Genomic DNA, 14,056 nt, shown 5'->3' on the forward strand with positions numbered 1-14,056 from the left:
GCTCAAAATGCTGTGCTAAATAACCTAAACACTGCGGCAACATATGATGTCAGGAGGCGAAATAAGAAAAACTATATCAGGCATGGAGGAGCAGTTTGTGTTGAAGAATGTTTCCGACTCCTAAGAGGGGTGATGTGTGTTCTTGGTAAATGTATCTCCTTATTTGTCAAACGTCAGTAGTGACTGTTTGACAGGTTTTCTCACATGTTCAAATGGAACACGTGTAGCGGTGTTTGATGGGAATACTCAATAAAGCATGAAGCATCCTTGCGTTCCCTGCATCGTCCGTCAACATCTAGCCGGGTAACAGCGTCGACATCGGTTACCATGGCAACATAAGGCACCATGGCAACGAAGGGCACCAGAGAGAGTGGATTGGGCTCAGCGCGTGTCCGACGGGCCTGGTACCTTCTGCGCGGCTGTCCTCAGCTCGGCCAGGCACGTGGCCAGGTTCTTAGCACACTGGCCCAGCTGCATGGCCGCCGCCTGGTCCGTTACCGTGGGAACCGAGGACTTTGAGGATGTCACCATCTTGCTCCCCGGCTATAGAGTTGAAAGTTGGAGGGGGGGGGGGGGAAGGTATATACACAGTTGTGATACAGCGCAGTGCATTGTGTTTTTACAGTTTTACAAAAAAAAAAGAAGACAGCTCCTGGATGCCTGGATGCAAATTTGATAATGCAAATACACTCCAGCATACGCTATCTGAGGAAATAATGCACTTTCGTACTGCAACATGGTGCAGCAAGCAATGACTACAAAAAATGGATATTTTCACTACCAATCAATGATTTACGTGTCTCTAAAATCACAAACACATTCCATCACAAAGTATTAGCATCAGAGTTCATGTCCTGTGCTTAATAGAGCCCTCCCTCTATACCATTCGGTCTGTGATGGATTAGTTTCACTTGAACTATAACACTTTTAAAATAAGTTCTCGTTTACAAAGAGGACTTTTTTTTATATCATATCTGTAGCGATCCTACAAGGAAAAGAAGATCAAGATAATAAGCATGTCACCTTCAACGTGCCTTCACACTTCCCACACCTCTATGCTATTCATACTATTCTGGTGCTCAAAGAAAGCTGAGATAAAGTCGAGGTGATAACCCAAGACCAAAACACTTCATTAATCACATCTGTGGCACGCGAACCCATCCTGAACCCAGACACGCGGTGGGTTGATTCAGCACCTGGAGGAAGTTCTGGCTGGCAATGATAAGGGCCAGCTGAGCGCTGAGGTCGTCTGGCTGGGCCTGGCTACCTCGCACGCCCTGCACCAGCTGAGGGATGTGGTCGGCAACGGCCTGGACACACCAGAGCACAGAGCTAAGGGTTACAGATTACCGAACATAGGCTACAGCTTACAGAACGTGGTACATTTTACAAAACACTACTATGGTGGTATGGTGACACTACTACTATGGTAATCCTGCAGTACTACTATGGTAGTAAGGTAACCCTGTAGTACTCCTATGCAGCATGGTAACCCTGTAGTAGTACTATGCAGCATGGTAACCCTGTAGTAGTACTATGCAGCATGGTAACCCTGTAGTAGTACTATGTAGCATGGTAACCCTGTAGTAGTACTATGTAGCATGGTAACCCTGTAGTAGTACTATGTAGCATGGTAACCCTGGAGTAGTACTATGTAGCATGGTAACCCTGTAGTAGTACTATGTAGCATGGTAACCCTGTAGTAGTACTATGTTGCATGGTAACCCTGTAGTAGCATGGTAACCCTGTAGCAGTACTATGTAGTTCCTCTGCCCACCTTGCAGCTCTGCACTAGCTGCTGGTGGGCAGACGTGTTCTTGTTGGAGGCCGCGGCGTTCTGGGACGCTGCGATGGTCTGCGTAGCCGCTGCTGCGGCCTGCTTCGCTGCGTTCTGAACACACACACCGCAATAAAAACAAACATCAAAATAAACACAGCATTATATATACCCATGCACACAGCATTATATATATCTATAAACACACACACAAATAAACAAGACACACACACACACACACACACACACACACACACACACACACACACACACACACACACACACACACACACACACACACACACACACACACACACACACACACACACACACACACACACGTGCACATGGTTGTCATATCCAAGATACAAATACATTCTGTTCCTTTTTCATACTGAGCTAATAATGACTCCCTTGCTTCCCATTGAAGTAGGTGCACAGGGAACATCTACCATCTCCAGTAAATTGCACTAATACATGAATGGGTCAGGCCACTCACGGCCCATAATTGGCAGCACACCGGTTCCAGTGAGACTTCCATGTGACAAAGGGAGAGTTGAATGACCAGCCGATGGGAAATGGGCAGTTTGGTGAGAAAGGCTGAAATAATGAGCTTCAGAGTCAAGAGGCGTCTCAGGTATGGCGCGACGGAGCGGTGGTCTAAAGAACCAGGATTTAACACTGGGCACTCAGACAGAAAGGATTCTTTCTACGTTTCGGAGGTAAATCTCCTTACTTGAAGGTCAACGGCACGGGGTCACTCAAGAGACTTTAGAGACGTCATTTAAAGGTGTCTCACTTTAAGAGTGTCTCACTTTAAGAGTGTCTCACTTCAGAGTCACTCTTATGAAGAATTCTCAAGAAAAACATTACACACGTAAACATTGCAACTCCCTGTCATATTTTCTGTAATTATTGTTGTATTCACTCTTATTTCAAATGTTCATCTCTACTCAGGTCCTGTAATTATGCTGTGGCCCCCCCGGAATCTCCTCTATACACATGTTTAAAAAAAAGTCTCAAAATGGCTGACCTCAAGGCGGTTGATGAGTTTCTTCTTGATGGCGTTCTGCGCCGCGGCGTTGGTAGCCACACGCAGGCCCTCGGCCGCCTCACGCAGACGCTGCTGCTGGTCCTCGTTCTCCGGGTACGCGGCGGCTCCCTGAAACACAAGACACACAGCGCTTTGAATAAGACATGGAGACACCCAGACCAAATAGCTTCAAGGCTAGCTCTAATACAACCTGGACGGAACGGGACAAAGTGGTTTCAATAACACAGAGAAACAGTCTTAATTACCGGTAAGTTAAACTGTGACTATATCTAGTCACAGTTTAACTTACCACACAAATTCACTCAAACTGGTCTCTTTGAAAAATGGACAGTCTCAATAGAAGAAATGTTGTTACACCACGGTCTAAATGGAGACACAGGTTTCAATACAAGTTATAAGGTCTAAATGAAGACCAACTGTTTCAATACTGGTTTCATATAGGCAAAATAGTTACATGAAAAAACTGACACTCAGATGAAGGCAAACAATACCTGCTAAGCAATAACCAAGTATATGGTAGTCGACTTAAAATACAAAACTCTCAAATGTGTTATGCAGCTTGATTCTCTTTTCATCACTGCTATGTTTATGAAGCGAATAGTATGAATCCATTTTAAATACATAATTTGAAGCTCTTATTCTCCACTTAGCTTTATGTTGCTTGGGCTGGCTGGTATTCAAGCCAATGAGTTTATCACTCCCACTGTTGCCCTTTATTTGAGTGGCTGTAAAAAAGAACATCTAAGCAGCCATTCAATTAATTAGCTTACAGCTGGGCTTAGAAGAGTGTGTGTGTGTGTGTGTGTGTGTGTGTGTGTGTGTGTGTGTGTGTGTGTGTGTGTGTGTGTGTGTGTGTGTGTGCTTGTTCAAAGGAGAAACTGAGATAATCCATCTCCACTGCAACCATTTCAAATGTTGTTACCTAACTGCTGGCTGACTGTTAGCTGGGCAACATCAAACAGAAGTTTGACAATTTTTGGGATAGAACAAGAAATTCTTTTCTCAAGCAAAAATAGATTCCAGTGACTTTATGCTGTTCAGCCTCCATCCTGTTCTGTCAGTCTCTAACCCAGCAGCAAAGTAAGAACTTCTGCATTTGTACCACTAGGGTTTGATATATAATGAGACATCATTACCTGCACAAAAATGCTTATCACTGTGACCTGTAATTGATATTTCCTCGTTTTTGAATTTGTATTTACCGTCTTCATATGTAAAGTGTCGGACTATTATAAATATAATACACTAGGATTGGGGTAAACCCTTTGCTACAATCTCGTTATGTCCCAGCGTGAGGAACACAGCTCGTCAAGGCGGACAGCGTTCCCGTCACCATGGAGGTGCGGAGGGAGCCCGGCCGCTACGTCACCTTGGCCGCCTCCACCATCCTGGCCGTGGCGTCGGCCAGCAGCTTGGCCGCCGCCAGCAGCTTCTTGGAGTTGTCCACGTCCACCTCCGCCTCGGCGTCCGAGCGCATGGCGTTCACCAGGTCAGAGGTCGCCTGGGCCAGCACGCGCGCCTGCCGCACCATCTCACCTGGAGGATGGAGGAAGAGATGCATTATGAGGAAGAGGAGGAGCAGAGAGGGGAAGAGGAGGAATAAGCCATAGGTAGCGGGAGAGGAGGCAGAGAGGAGAAGAGGAGGAATGAGACAAAGGAGGGAGAGGAGGCGGTGGCTGAGCGGAGGAATTGTAGGAATAGGGGCGGGATCAACGGGGTATCAGTGGGCAGTAATTCCAATCTCCAACTCTGTTGGATACCTGTCGTGAAAGAGAAAGATTCAAACCAATCTATGAGGCTTAACTTGGCCCTATCGATATCTTCTTTCCCCCCCGTGGACTCGGGCCTCCTGTTCACACCAGCATTGCTGTTGGTTGGATTTGTGAATAAATGGAAGTCACAGCCTTGCTTAAAATGTACCACTCAAACATTAACGGTTTCCAAAATGAATAAATCCTGTGATATGAATGATCAAATATCTATGCTTTTTATTTCAGTGGTCAATATAGGTGGATCTATCAGAATCCAACACCTTGTTGGAATGTGTGCATGCCTTTCTTTAGCTGCAGAGAGAGACAGTTAAGAGGCTTGGGTGTTTAGCATGAATCTAGATTATTTATACTACTGTGGGATACTGCAAGTCCTCTTTCACTCAATACATCCTCTGGATTATCATAACATCCTGCTGTGCGCGGACATCTCAACAGCTCCATGAACTCAAATAGTTTGGAGACGGAATAATAACCCTTACATAAACAGGGCAGATACATCTTACAACCAAACGTCTTTGCAGATAGAACATCAGACACACTCGGAAATAGGTCACCAAGTTCGCCAAATTGTCTACCTTATTTTCAACTAATCACAGTTCCTCCCCAACCATCAGGCTAGGTCGGACTATGCAATATTCCTTTTCAATGAAGCAACCACACACCCGGAATCATTGGTACTAATGATCCAGTGTGGTCAAGAGTGTCTGTGCATTGTGGGGGCTTCCACCTGGATGGTGCCCTGTGGTTTAAGAAACGCCGCTCTATATAACAGTCTCCTCCTCCACCCTGCGCTCACCCGCGTCTCCCATGGAGCTGAAGATGTTCTCGGTGACGTTCATGATGGTGTCGGTGGCCTGGTCGTAGCGTCCGATGGGCTCCCCGCACGACGTGTACTGCCGCACGTGCTGCAGGAGCTCTCCCAGGGCCTGGCTCACCACACTGGCCGCCGCACTCACCTGCACACAGCGCAGGATGTATGACGCGCATGGCTTCCCATTGGTTACTCTCGTTACACGCTTTGTTTTAAAAAAGGCACAGTATGAAACATGGACACAGAGCATCAAAGATGGGCGCCGCAGTCCAAATTCAGCATATGGGAGAGGGTCGTCTCTGCGAGGGACGACGGATCCGACACTGAAAATGAATCAGCTGATGTATAGGTTTGTAATTGATTCATTGTTTGCAAAGCATAAACTGGCTCATATGGCATCCGTCTTGCAAGCCTTCTGGGCTCTAGGCGGTCTTTATCGTTCATGTTCAACTACGAGGATTACCCGTATATTAGCACTGCTCTGGTTATGGAGGAAGAGGCTTTGTAGGTCAGGTAGAATCTAGTAAATCTAAGTTGATCCAGTTATTTAGCTCACTTCACTGGCTGCAGCACACTTTGTTTGTGTGCCAATTGGTTTCATATCGGGCAACCGGAGTGTGCAGAGAATAGTAAATCATAGCAGGAACAAAACATAAACAGACATTCCGACCTTGAACTCAGATTTCAAAGGAGAACTTACTGGCTGTGGCATTATTTTCAGAGAAGATTGTTTTAACAACTGCATATGTTTGTTTAACTGATGAAAAACTCTGATGACAATTCCTTTCATAAGTCTCCTAGAATTACTTCACCACCGTGGTCTGTGGGGTGGGCTATCAATTGACATTCTTCTGACATTCTGTCCATATAAAATAATAATAATAATAAATAATAATACATTTAATTTAGAGGCGCCTTTCAAGGCACCCAAGGTCACCTTACAGAGCATAAAGGGAAAATAAGGGCAACATTGCTGTCATCCCGTCTTCACTTCCACTCTCATCGATCCCAATTCATATGATGAAGTGGTATCTTTACACGCTTTGTCAATAAGCTGACCGGGGGAGGGGTCTCTGGCTAAATGACAGAGGGGCACTGGGTTTGTAAGTGCGCAAGCATGCGGGCCGACCTGTTTGAGGAGCTCCCCGTCCTCAGTGGCGGAGAGGCAGGCCTGGACGCAGCCCTCCACCGAGCGGTCCACCAGCTTCCCAGCCTCGATCAGCTGCTCCTGGCACACCGGGGAGCTGATGGTGGGACTCACCACCTGGAAGAATGATGTGGGATTATATGGGGGGAGGGGAGGGGTAAGATAGGGAGGGATGAGATATGGGGACGAGAGGAGAGAGGAGAAAGGGGAGGAGAGGAATGAAAAGAGTAGAGGGGGAGAGGAAGGGATAGGAGGGAGGGGAGAGGGGAGGAGAATGGGCGAGTGAGATGTCAACCAGGCAGTGTAGAAGTGTTAAAGAAAGACCGGGATGGTGGAGGTGGGAGGGGGGACACAAGAGACAGAGACAGAGACAGAGAGAGAGAAGGAGAGTAATATATAAAAAGTAATGATTAGAAACAGAGACGGAAGCAGTCTAAGGTAGTAATCACATCAAGCATCTAGTCCATGCGGTTCATCTTTGAGAGTGCTGCAGTCGTAGGAACGATGTGTTGGGCAGAGAATGCAAGCGTGAGAAAGAGGACAGAGGAAGAGAAAAACTGAGCTGTCAAACACTGAGGAAGAGGGGGAATATAATTCACTGCTAGTTTGCAGCTGCACTCTGGAGCACAGCCCTCATGTCCGCTGCTCGGGAAATAATAAGCTCACAAAACCCTGAGACCCAGCTTCAACATGGACACGGTCCACAGCAGGAGCCAGACTTCAACTGGTGGGGATATTCATATGGGGAACAGTAACTCCAGAGAAAGAGAAAATAGGCTAAACTACAGAAAAGGCCATCAATAGAGAGATAATACAAATGACAGATTGTTGTAGTCCAAATATTATGACTGATCAGGAGAGCATATAAAGTTCATTCTGTTGCCAAAAGGGCATTTCAATCTGGCACGGTGGGATTTTAATTAGTACAATCTACAAGCCTAAGGATTATTCTGAACCTCTGCTTGCTGTTTACTTCAAACCTTTCCTAAAACAGATAACCCAGCTTTCGCTGTAATTCACTGTGAAAGCCTTTGGGAACATAATCATGAAATTAGAACGTTTTTTTGTGAATGCAAGGGTCATTTGTGTGCAGCAAAGAGATGCAGACATGGTGAAATTTGAACTATAGAAGGCGGAATTGGCGCTGGAATAATTGTTTATGTCTTTTATCACGCTTCTGTGTTATAACACTATAATGCACGACCTTTGAAGCCCTGTGTGTGTGAAGCCCTTTTTGTGTGTGTGTGTGCGTGCGTGTGTGTGTGAGTGTGTTTGTTCATGCGTTGCCCTGCGTGTGTGCGTTGGTAGCCCTGTCTGTCTGTCTGTCTGTCTGTCTGTGTGTGTACCTTGGCACAGGCCACAAGCTGGGAGGTAGACAGGGCGCACTGCGTCGCGGCGGCGATGACCCTGTTCTGCAGCACCGTGTCGTCGGCCACCTGGGCCACGTTCTTTGCCTTCAGAACCAACATGGCGGCCGCGTTGGCCACCGCCTTCGCCAAACTCATCAGAATATCCTGGAGGACAGAGACAAAGAAGAAGAGAGAGGGAGACAGAGAGAGGGAGGCAATCCATTTAAAATAAATGGACACACACACACACACACACACACGTAATTATAGACAACGTTGCATGATTAATTTATTGGTACACTTTATCTCAGTACAAACATAATTGATTGCAGTAATTGCTACATTTTACCAGGATATTAATTGTGGGCTAAATATAACGCTCAAATAGTGATTGTTAATTTGCCAAATGTAATTGAGAATAATTAATCCCACATCAAGCAACAACCATTACCGGAATAAACAAGCCATATAAAATAAGCTTATCACTAAAGACATCCGACACAAAAGTTATGCAGTGAGCTTCTCAAGGTTCTGAGAGATGTTCTTAATATGCTGATTACGTTAGAAAAGTTAGGATCTTATCACTCAAAGAAATGTGCGTTCATATGTGCTTGTGAGTAAGCTGGTTGGGTGAAGACGTTCCAGTTTGGTGTGTGAGGTTCTATTCCAGAGTGTGGTGCTGTGTGAGGTTCTATTCCAGAGTGTGGTGCTGTGTGAGGTTCTATTCCAGAGTGTGGTGCTGTGTGAGGGCTCTGTACCTGGAACCTCTCATCTGTCTCGTTCTCCCCAATGTGTCGCAGAAGGTCCCCACTGGCCTGGCCGATGCTGCCTGCTGCGGTCAGCACAGTCTGTCTGGGCTGTAGACACGCACACACATACACACACACACACACTTAATTGAGTTCCAAAATTGAAATACAGTATATAAGGGCCCAAATGTGTTCAGATGTGACAGTTGCCTGATGTATATAGACAAGTACCTATGTCAGGAGAGTACAGCAGTAGAGTATATTGTGTTGAGTACAGAACACAATGCTATACTGAAACCGCACGCACTCACACACGCAGACCCCCTAAAGGGATGGGTTTTCAGTCAAGTGCACTCACTAATGCTTTATGCTGCATTGCATTCACCAAACTCCACACCACACACTCTGACAAAACTAAATCCGTGTTGGAGTTCTTCAAGTGATGCTAAGTGTTCAGGCTCTATCCATTTGTGTGCTCATGGCTGTCAAATTGCCTGACGAACGGATTGGATGTAAGAATTTTAAAAGGGGCCGCAATGCAAGATTCAATGTCAACATTTGCAGTAGGCAGGAAGTTATCGCTTTTCAAAAAGTAGGCCGTGGTACAGAAAATAAAGGACATACAGCAACCAGCAGCCGAAGGATCATTACACCTTACAGTTATTAATAATTCCAAAAAGTGTCTCTCCCTTCTCTCTGCAGCAGTGGGTCTCCGGGGGCTTAGAGAGAGAGGGACATAATCTTAACATCCTTTCTCTTGGCCTGATCTCACCAGCTGTAAACCAACAAAGAAACCAATCTCTGCTGTGTGCCCGGACCTTGCTCGGCAATGTTTGTTACACCCAGCAGGTGTATGACAACAACCTCCTCTGAACCTGGTGAGCAGCAGCCCATATTAACAGGAGAAGGAACGGTCTGGAGATCCGAAGGGGCAGCAGCTTAATTAGCATATAGCTTGTGAAAATGTAGGAAACTCGGGTTGCGCTACTCTCACAGAGCTGCTGGCATATGTAACGGACGTCGTGACTGTGCATACGATCATTAGATAGTCTAATGGCACCTTGCTTACAAAATAAGGAAAAGTGGAGATTTCAAATGTCACATCGGAGCAAACAGACAACCTCTGATGCGGATACCGTTTAAGAACCTTCAAACGCCCTCTGAGACGTATCAAGTCTTCAATTATCTGCTCTATTAGCTTCAAATATGCACGAGAATCTAAAGTACTTTGTAATATTAACTTCTAGGTTTTGCTCCATAACAGACCCTGTGCAGGTGCAGGAATCACTTCCGAAGAGGGTAAAAGTTGCCGACATATACATAGAAAATAAGTTGATGAAAAAAACAGTTAATGTAAACTTTTTAACAGATTTTTGGCCTCTGGAGCTCAACGATGTAGGTGACTAGTAGTGGATCAGGTGAATGGCTAACTAGATGATCATGTGACTAACGAAAATGTGACCACGTCACGAAGTGTCTAGGTAACGCCCAGGTGACCAGTTGAACCCATCACCATGTGACTAGTTTACCAGTCGACCATTTCATCATATCACCATGTTACTAGTTATCAAGACAACCATGTGACCAGATGACAATGTGACTAGTTAACAATACAATCAGGTGACTCGTTAACCAGGTGACCACCAGCTGACTCGTTAACCAGGTGACCACCAGTTGACTCCTTAACCAGGTGACCACCAGATGATACGCTAACCAGGTGACCACCAGGTGACTCGTTAACAAGGTGACTCGTTAACCAGGTGACCACCAGCTGACTCGTTAACCAGGTGACCACCAGGTGACTCGTTAACCAGTTGACCACCAGGTGACTCGTTAACCAGGTGACCACCAGCTGACTCGTTAACCAGGTGACCACCAGGTGACTCCCTACCTCTCCGGAGGCGGGCTCCACGGCCTTCAGCAGGTCGGACACGGCGCCGGCCAGAGTCCGGGCCGCACCCATCAGGTGGTTTCCCCCGCTGGTGTCGTCCTCCATCAGGGCCGCCAGCAGCTTCACCCCCTTGGACATCTCCGTCAGGTTGGACGAGATGGTGGTGATGGCGCAGCCCACCGCCGTGTAGTCCGTGTCCGTGGGGTCGCCTGGCGGGAGAGAGAGGGGGAGGGATGGGAAGGGGTGGGAGAGGAAGGGGGGAGGAAGGGAAGAGAAGGTAAGAGTAGGCAGAGAGAGAGAGGGTGTGAGACAGGTATAGAGAGGGGTCGGGGGGGATATAGGGGAGAGAGTGGTGACGGAAGAGAGAGGGGTTGTGGAGGAGACATATAGTGGAGAGGAGAGAGAGTCGATGGGTGACATGGAGAAAAATGAGGATATCAGAGGGAGTGAGAGAGAGGGGGGAAAGGGATAGAGAGAGAGGAAGGAGAGGAGATGGAGAGCGGGGGTATGAGAGGGGGGGTTACACAATGGAGAAAGACAGGGGAGACAGAGACAGAGACAGAGGGAGTTGAGGGAAAGGGGCAGGAGACAGAGAGACAATAACATGAAAAAAGTTATCACAAAATGTTGGTTATGCAGTCTGCTATATACACAGAAGGACAATTTATTGTTCATGCTTCAACAATAGCCATAAAGGCTAGGTTGAATAACAGTACTCTTAACAAAAGCCAGAACCAAGAAAAATAACCACATCATCTTATCCTGCAAATAATTGGCCCGTTACACATATGTGGTCTGAGTCGTAAGACCTAACAATCTTTATACAGCAGCAATACACCACAACAATCGCCCCTCCCTACGCCCTGCAGCTGAGCCCTGACCAAGTACCATATATTTGAGACCATTTAACCATTAAAGCCATTAAGCAGACCAATTTATCCATAGCTTATAGGGAATCCAGGTGCTTTACATTCTTCTGAATGCCTTCATGCGATAAGTTAGGGCTGGGACCATCTACAGGTAGACCACCAGGTGACTCCCACCTGCTGTGAGGTTGACCACGGAGGCGGTTCCTGCTGTGATGGCGTCCACCTGGGAGTGGATCTCATGCTTGGACTCGTCCACCTTGTTCTGGATCCAAACCTTGGACGCCTGCAAGACGGACACACGGTCAATTGATTCTCAAATAATGTTACATTAAAATGAACAAAACAACCAAAATGCTTAAAGGACTGCAATATGTCTGAAGACTTTGAGGTTGAATTGGGGAAACATTGTTGATGGTTGTTTTGCAGCGTGAACTCATTTGCATAGAAACCCAAAACACATCTGTTTAGCTTTGTCTGCCTGTGTGGTTGCATGTGTGTTTATGCACGTGACTTTATCTGAATAGCTGTAAATGAACGTTTGGACGCAAGCATGTGTATCATATTATATATTGGAACGTACCATGTCCTGTCCCAGAGGGGGGAGGTTGTCCACCTCTCCCAGGTCTATCTGGGCCTGCTGCACCGCCTGCATACTGGTGTTGATGGTTCCCATCAGAGCCTGCTGGGCGGAACTCTGGACACACACACACACACACACACACACACACACACACACACACACACACACACACACACACACACACACACACACACACACACACACACACACACACACACACACACACACACACACACACACAGTTCCCTTAACACAGAACAGAGAGCAGTAAGAGGATGAGGTGGCATCACAAACATGCGGGCTGTGGTGGGTGTGGAGGTGAGACCGACCAGCGGGGGCATGTGTCCCCGGTGCATCTGGCCCATGGTGATCTGCTGCTGGGCGGAGGGCATGGTGCCCGTGCTGAGGGACTCGGCCCCGACGGAGCCCGAGCGGATCACCCCCGGCAGGGCCACCGATCCGTGCTCCACCCGGCCCACCCGGTTGAACTGCTGCTGGAGAATGGTGGACCTGGACGGAGGGCAGGGAGGAGACGAAGCACCCCGTCAGCATCATGGGTCTTTACAAGGTAAAAGCTGACACCCATCGCCTTCTGACTAGGACGTGACGCATGTCTTCATGAGTCTCTACCCATGTTCTTCAGCATCATCATCATCATCAGCATTGGTATTTTCAAAACAAAAGCCCCTATCCGTTAGCATGTCATTTCAGAATAAAGCCTATATCCATCAACATATCATCAACAAACAAACACAGGCAGCTGTGTTATTCCAATATTAGTGAGCTTCCCCTTGTGCAGGGGAGTACAATGCATGTTACCCTTTCAGTTGATATAATAAAACATAACATGAAACTAGGTCCAGAAGGTTTCTTCTGCAGGAGACACAACAGAGAGCCAACATGAGGAGATCTCCCCGATCTCTGGTTTCCTTCGTGGTTTCGCTATTAAAGCCATCTGGTCTAGGCCCCGTGCAGCGGCAGATGAAATAATACAAAAACCATTAAAATAATGCAATCAAATACAGCCTCCCCCTCTAGGCGCCATCTTCGTGAGAAAGGTACAAGTAGAGGCCGGAGGGGGAGAAGCCCTGAGAGGCCAGATAAACGTTGGATTACACATCCCATCAGGACATGTTTAGATAGAGTGCTGCTCTCCTGGCAGAGGCGCCCAGACTGTGTTGAAGTATCGTGGCCAAGGAAAGTGTTCACTAGCCATGATGGAGACGTGAAGCCTTTCGAAAAGACATGGAAAGTATGGAGACAGGCGATTGGAAGGGATGAAGTCTCAGGGAAGTGAGTGTTTTTCTGTAAACACAATAAAAGCTTTGCTGTGTGCACAATGAATGCCGTTTGAATAAAGAAATGAATTTCAAAGAACCAAAATAGAATACTCATCAACTGTTAACTATTTAGTCATTTTGGAAAGAACATTAACGGGTTAGTGTGCCCCCTCTTTCAGCATGTATTCGATCACTTTGAGGGGGGCGTGTTATTTCCATGGCAACTTTGTTATACTTTATTAGTACCGGCGCTGTTTATGAGCATGAGCGATGTGGTTTATGAATTAAGCCGCATGTCATCAAACGATAAGTGTCCAAGAAGTTTAACCCTCTATTGGAAACAGGAGAGGGTTGTTGCGATGTCGAAGAGTATATTAAAAATAACTTCCACCTCACAAACAGAACGGCACCGGCATTTGGGTCGGATTGGAAGGTTCATAAACAGGGCGGCGGAAACTGAAAAACAGAATTTTATCCTGTTTTCTCTAAATGATGGGCTTCAACAATAACCGCGATACATTGGCACAGATTACTATGTTGATGATAGTCTTAGACATATTACCACGATTTTGGCTTCACTGCCCCGTTAAGGAATATATAGATAGGGCATTGGGGAGTGGAACCCAGAATCTCTCAGCTGGGAATCTAACCCCCTTAGTTCTCCCTCCTGGCACCCAAAGGTGCAGGGTCTACCTACTTTTTAGGGGAGACCGACTCCTCCAGCATGGTGGACTCCTCATCTCCCTCCAACCCAAAGCGGTCCTTGCTTTGCTTCTG

The 14,056-nt window shown here is 46.8% G+C and overlaps 1 protein-coding gene across 3 annotated transcripts in view; it reads right to left on the bottom strand.

The window, feature by feature from the left end:
* Positions 1-14,056, bottom strand: part of tln2a (talin 2a) — a 91,135-nt gene that overhangs the window by 34,932 nt on the left and 42,147 nt on the right. For all 3 annotated transcript variants that reach the window (XM_056608649.1, XM_056608646.1, XM_056608648.1), the window contains 14 exons: positions 13,977-14,053; positions 12,329-12,509; positions 12,000-12,113; positions 11,594-11,702; positions 10,551-10,759; positions 8,669-8,767; positions 7,908-8,075; positions 6,544-6,678; positions 5,400-5,559; positions 4,201-4,367; positions 2,811-2,939; positions 1,778-1,891; positions 1,197-1,310; positions 409-543 (listed from right to left, as the gene is read on the bottom strand). In XM_056608649.1, coding sequence (XP_056464624.1) covers positions 409-543; positions 1,197-1,310; positions 1,778-1,891; positions 2,811-2,939; positions 4,201-4,367; positions 5,400-5,559; positions 6,544-6,678; positions 7,908-8,075; positions 8,669-8,767; positions 10,551-10,759; positions 11,594-11,702; positions 12,000-12,113; positions 12,329-12,509; positions 13,977-14,053 — 1,911 coding nt within the window. The remainder of the gene's footprint in view (positions 1-408; positions 544-1,196; positions 1,311-1,777; positions 1,892-2,810; positions 2,940-4,200; positions 4,368-5,399; positions 5,560-6,543; positions 6,679-7,907; positions 8,076-8,668; positions 8,768-10,550; positions 10,760-11,593; positions 11,703-11,999; positions 12,114-12,328; positions 12,510-13,976; positions 14,054-14,056) is intronic.

Source organism: Gadus chalcogrammus, chromosome 14 (assembly GCF_026213295.1).
Source record: "Gadus chalcogrammus isolate NIFS_2021 chromosome 14, NIFS_Gcha_1.0, whole genome shotgun sequence".
Taxonomy (NCBI): Eukaryota; Metazoa; Chordata; class Actinopteri; order Gadiformes; family Gadidae; genus Gadus; species Gadus chalcogrammus.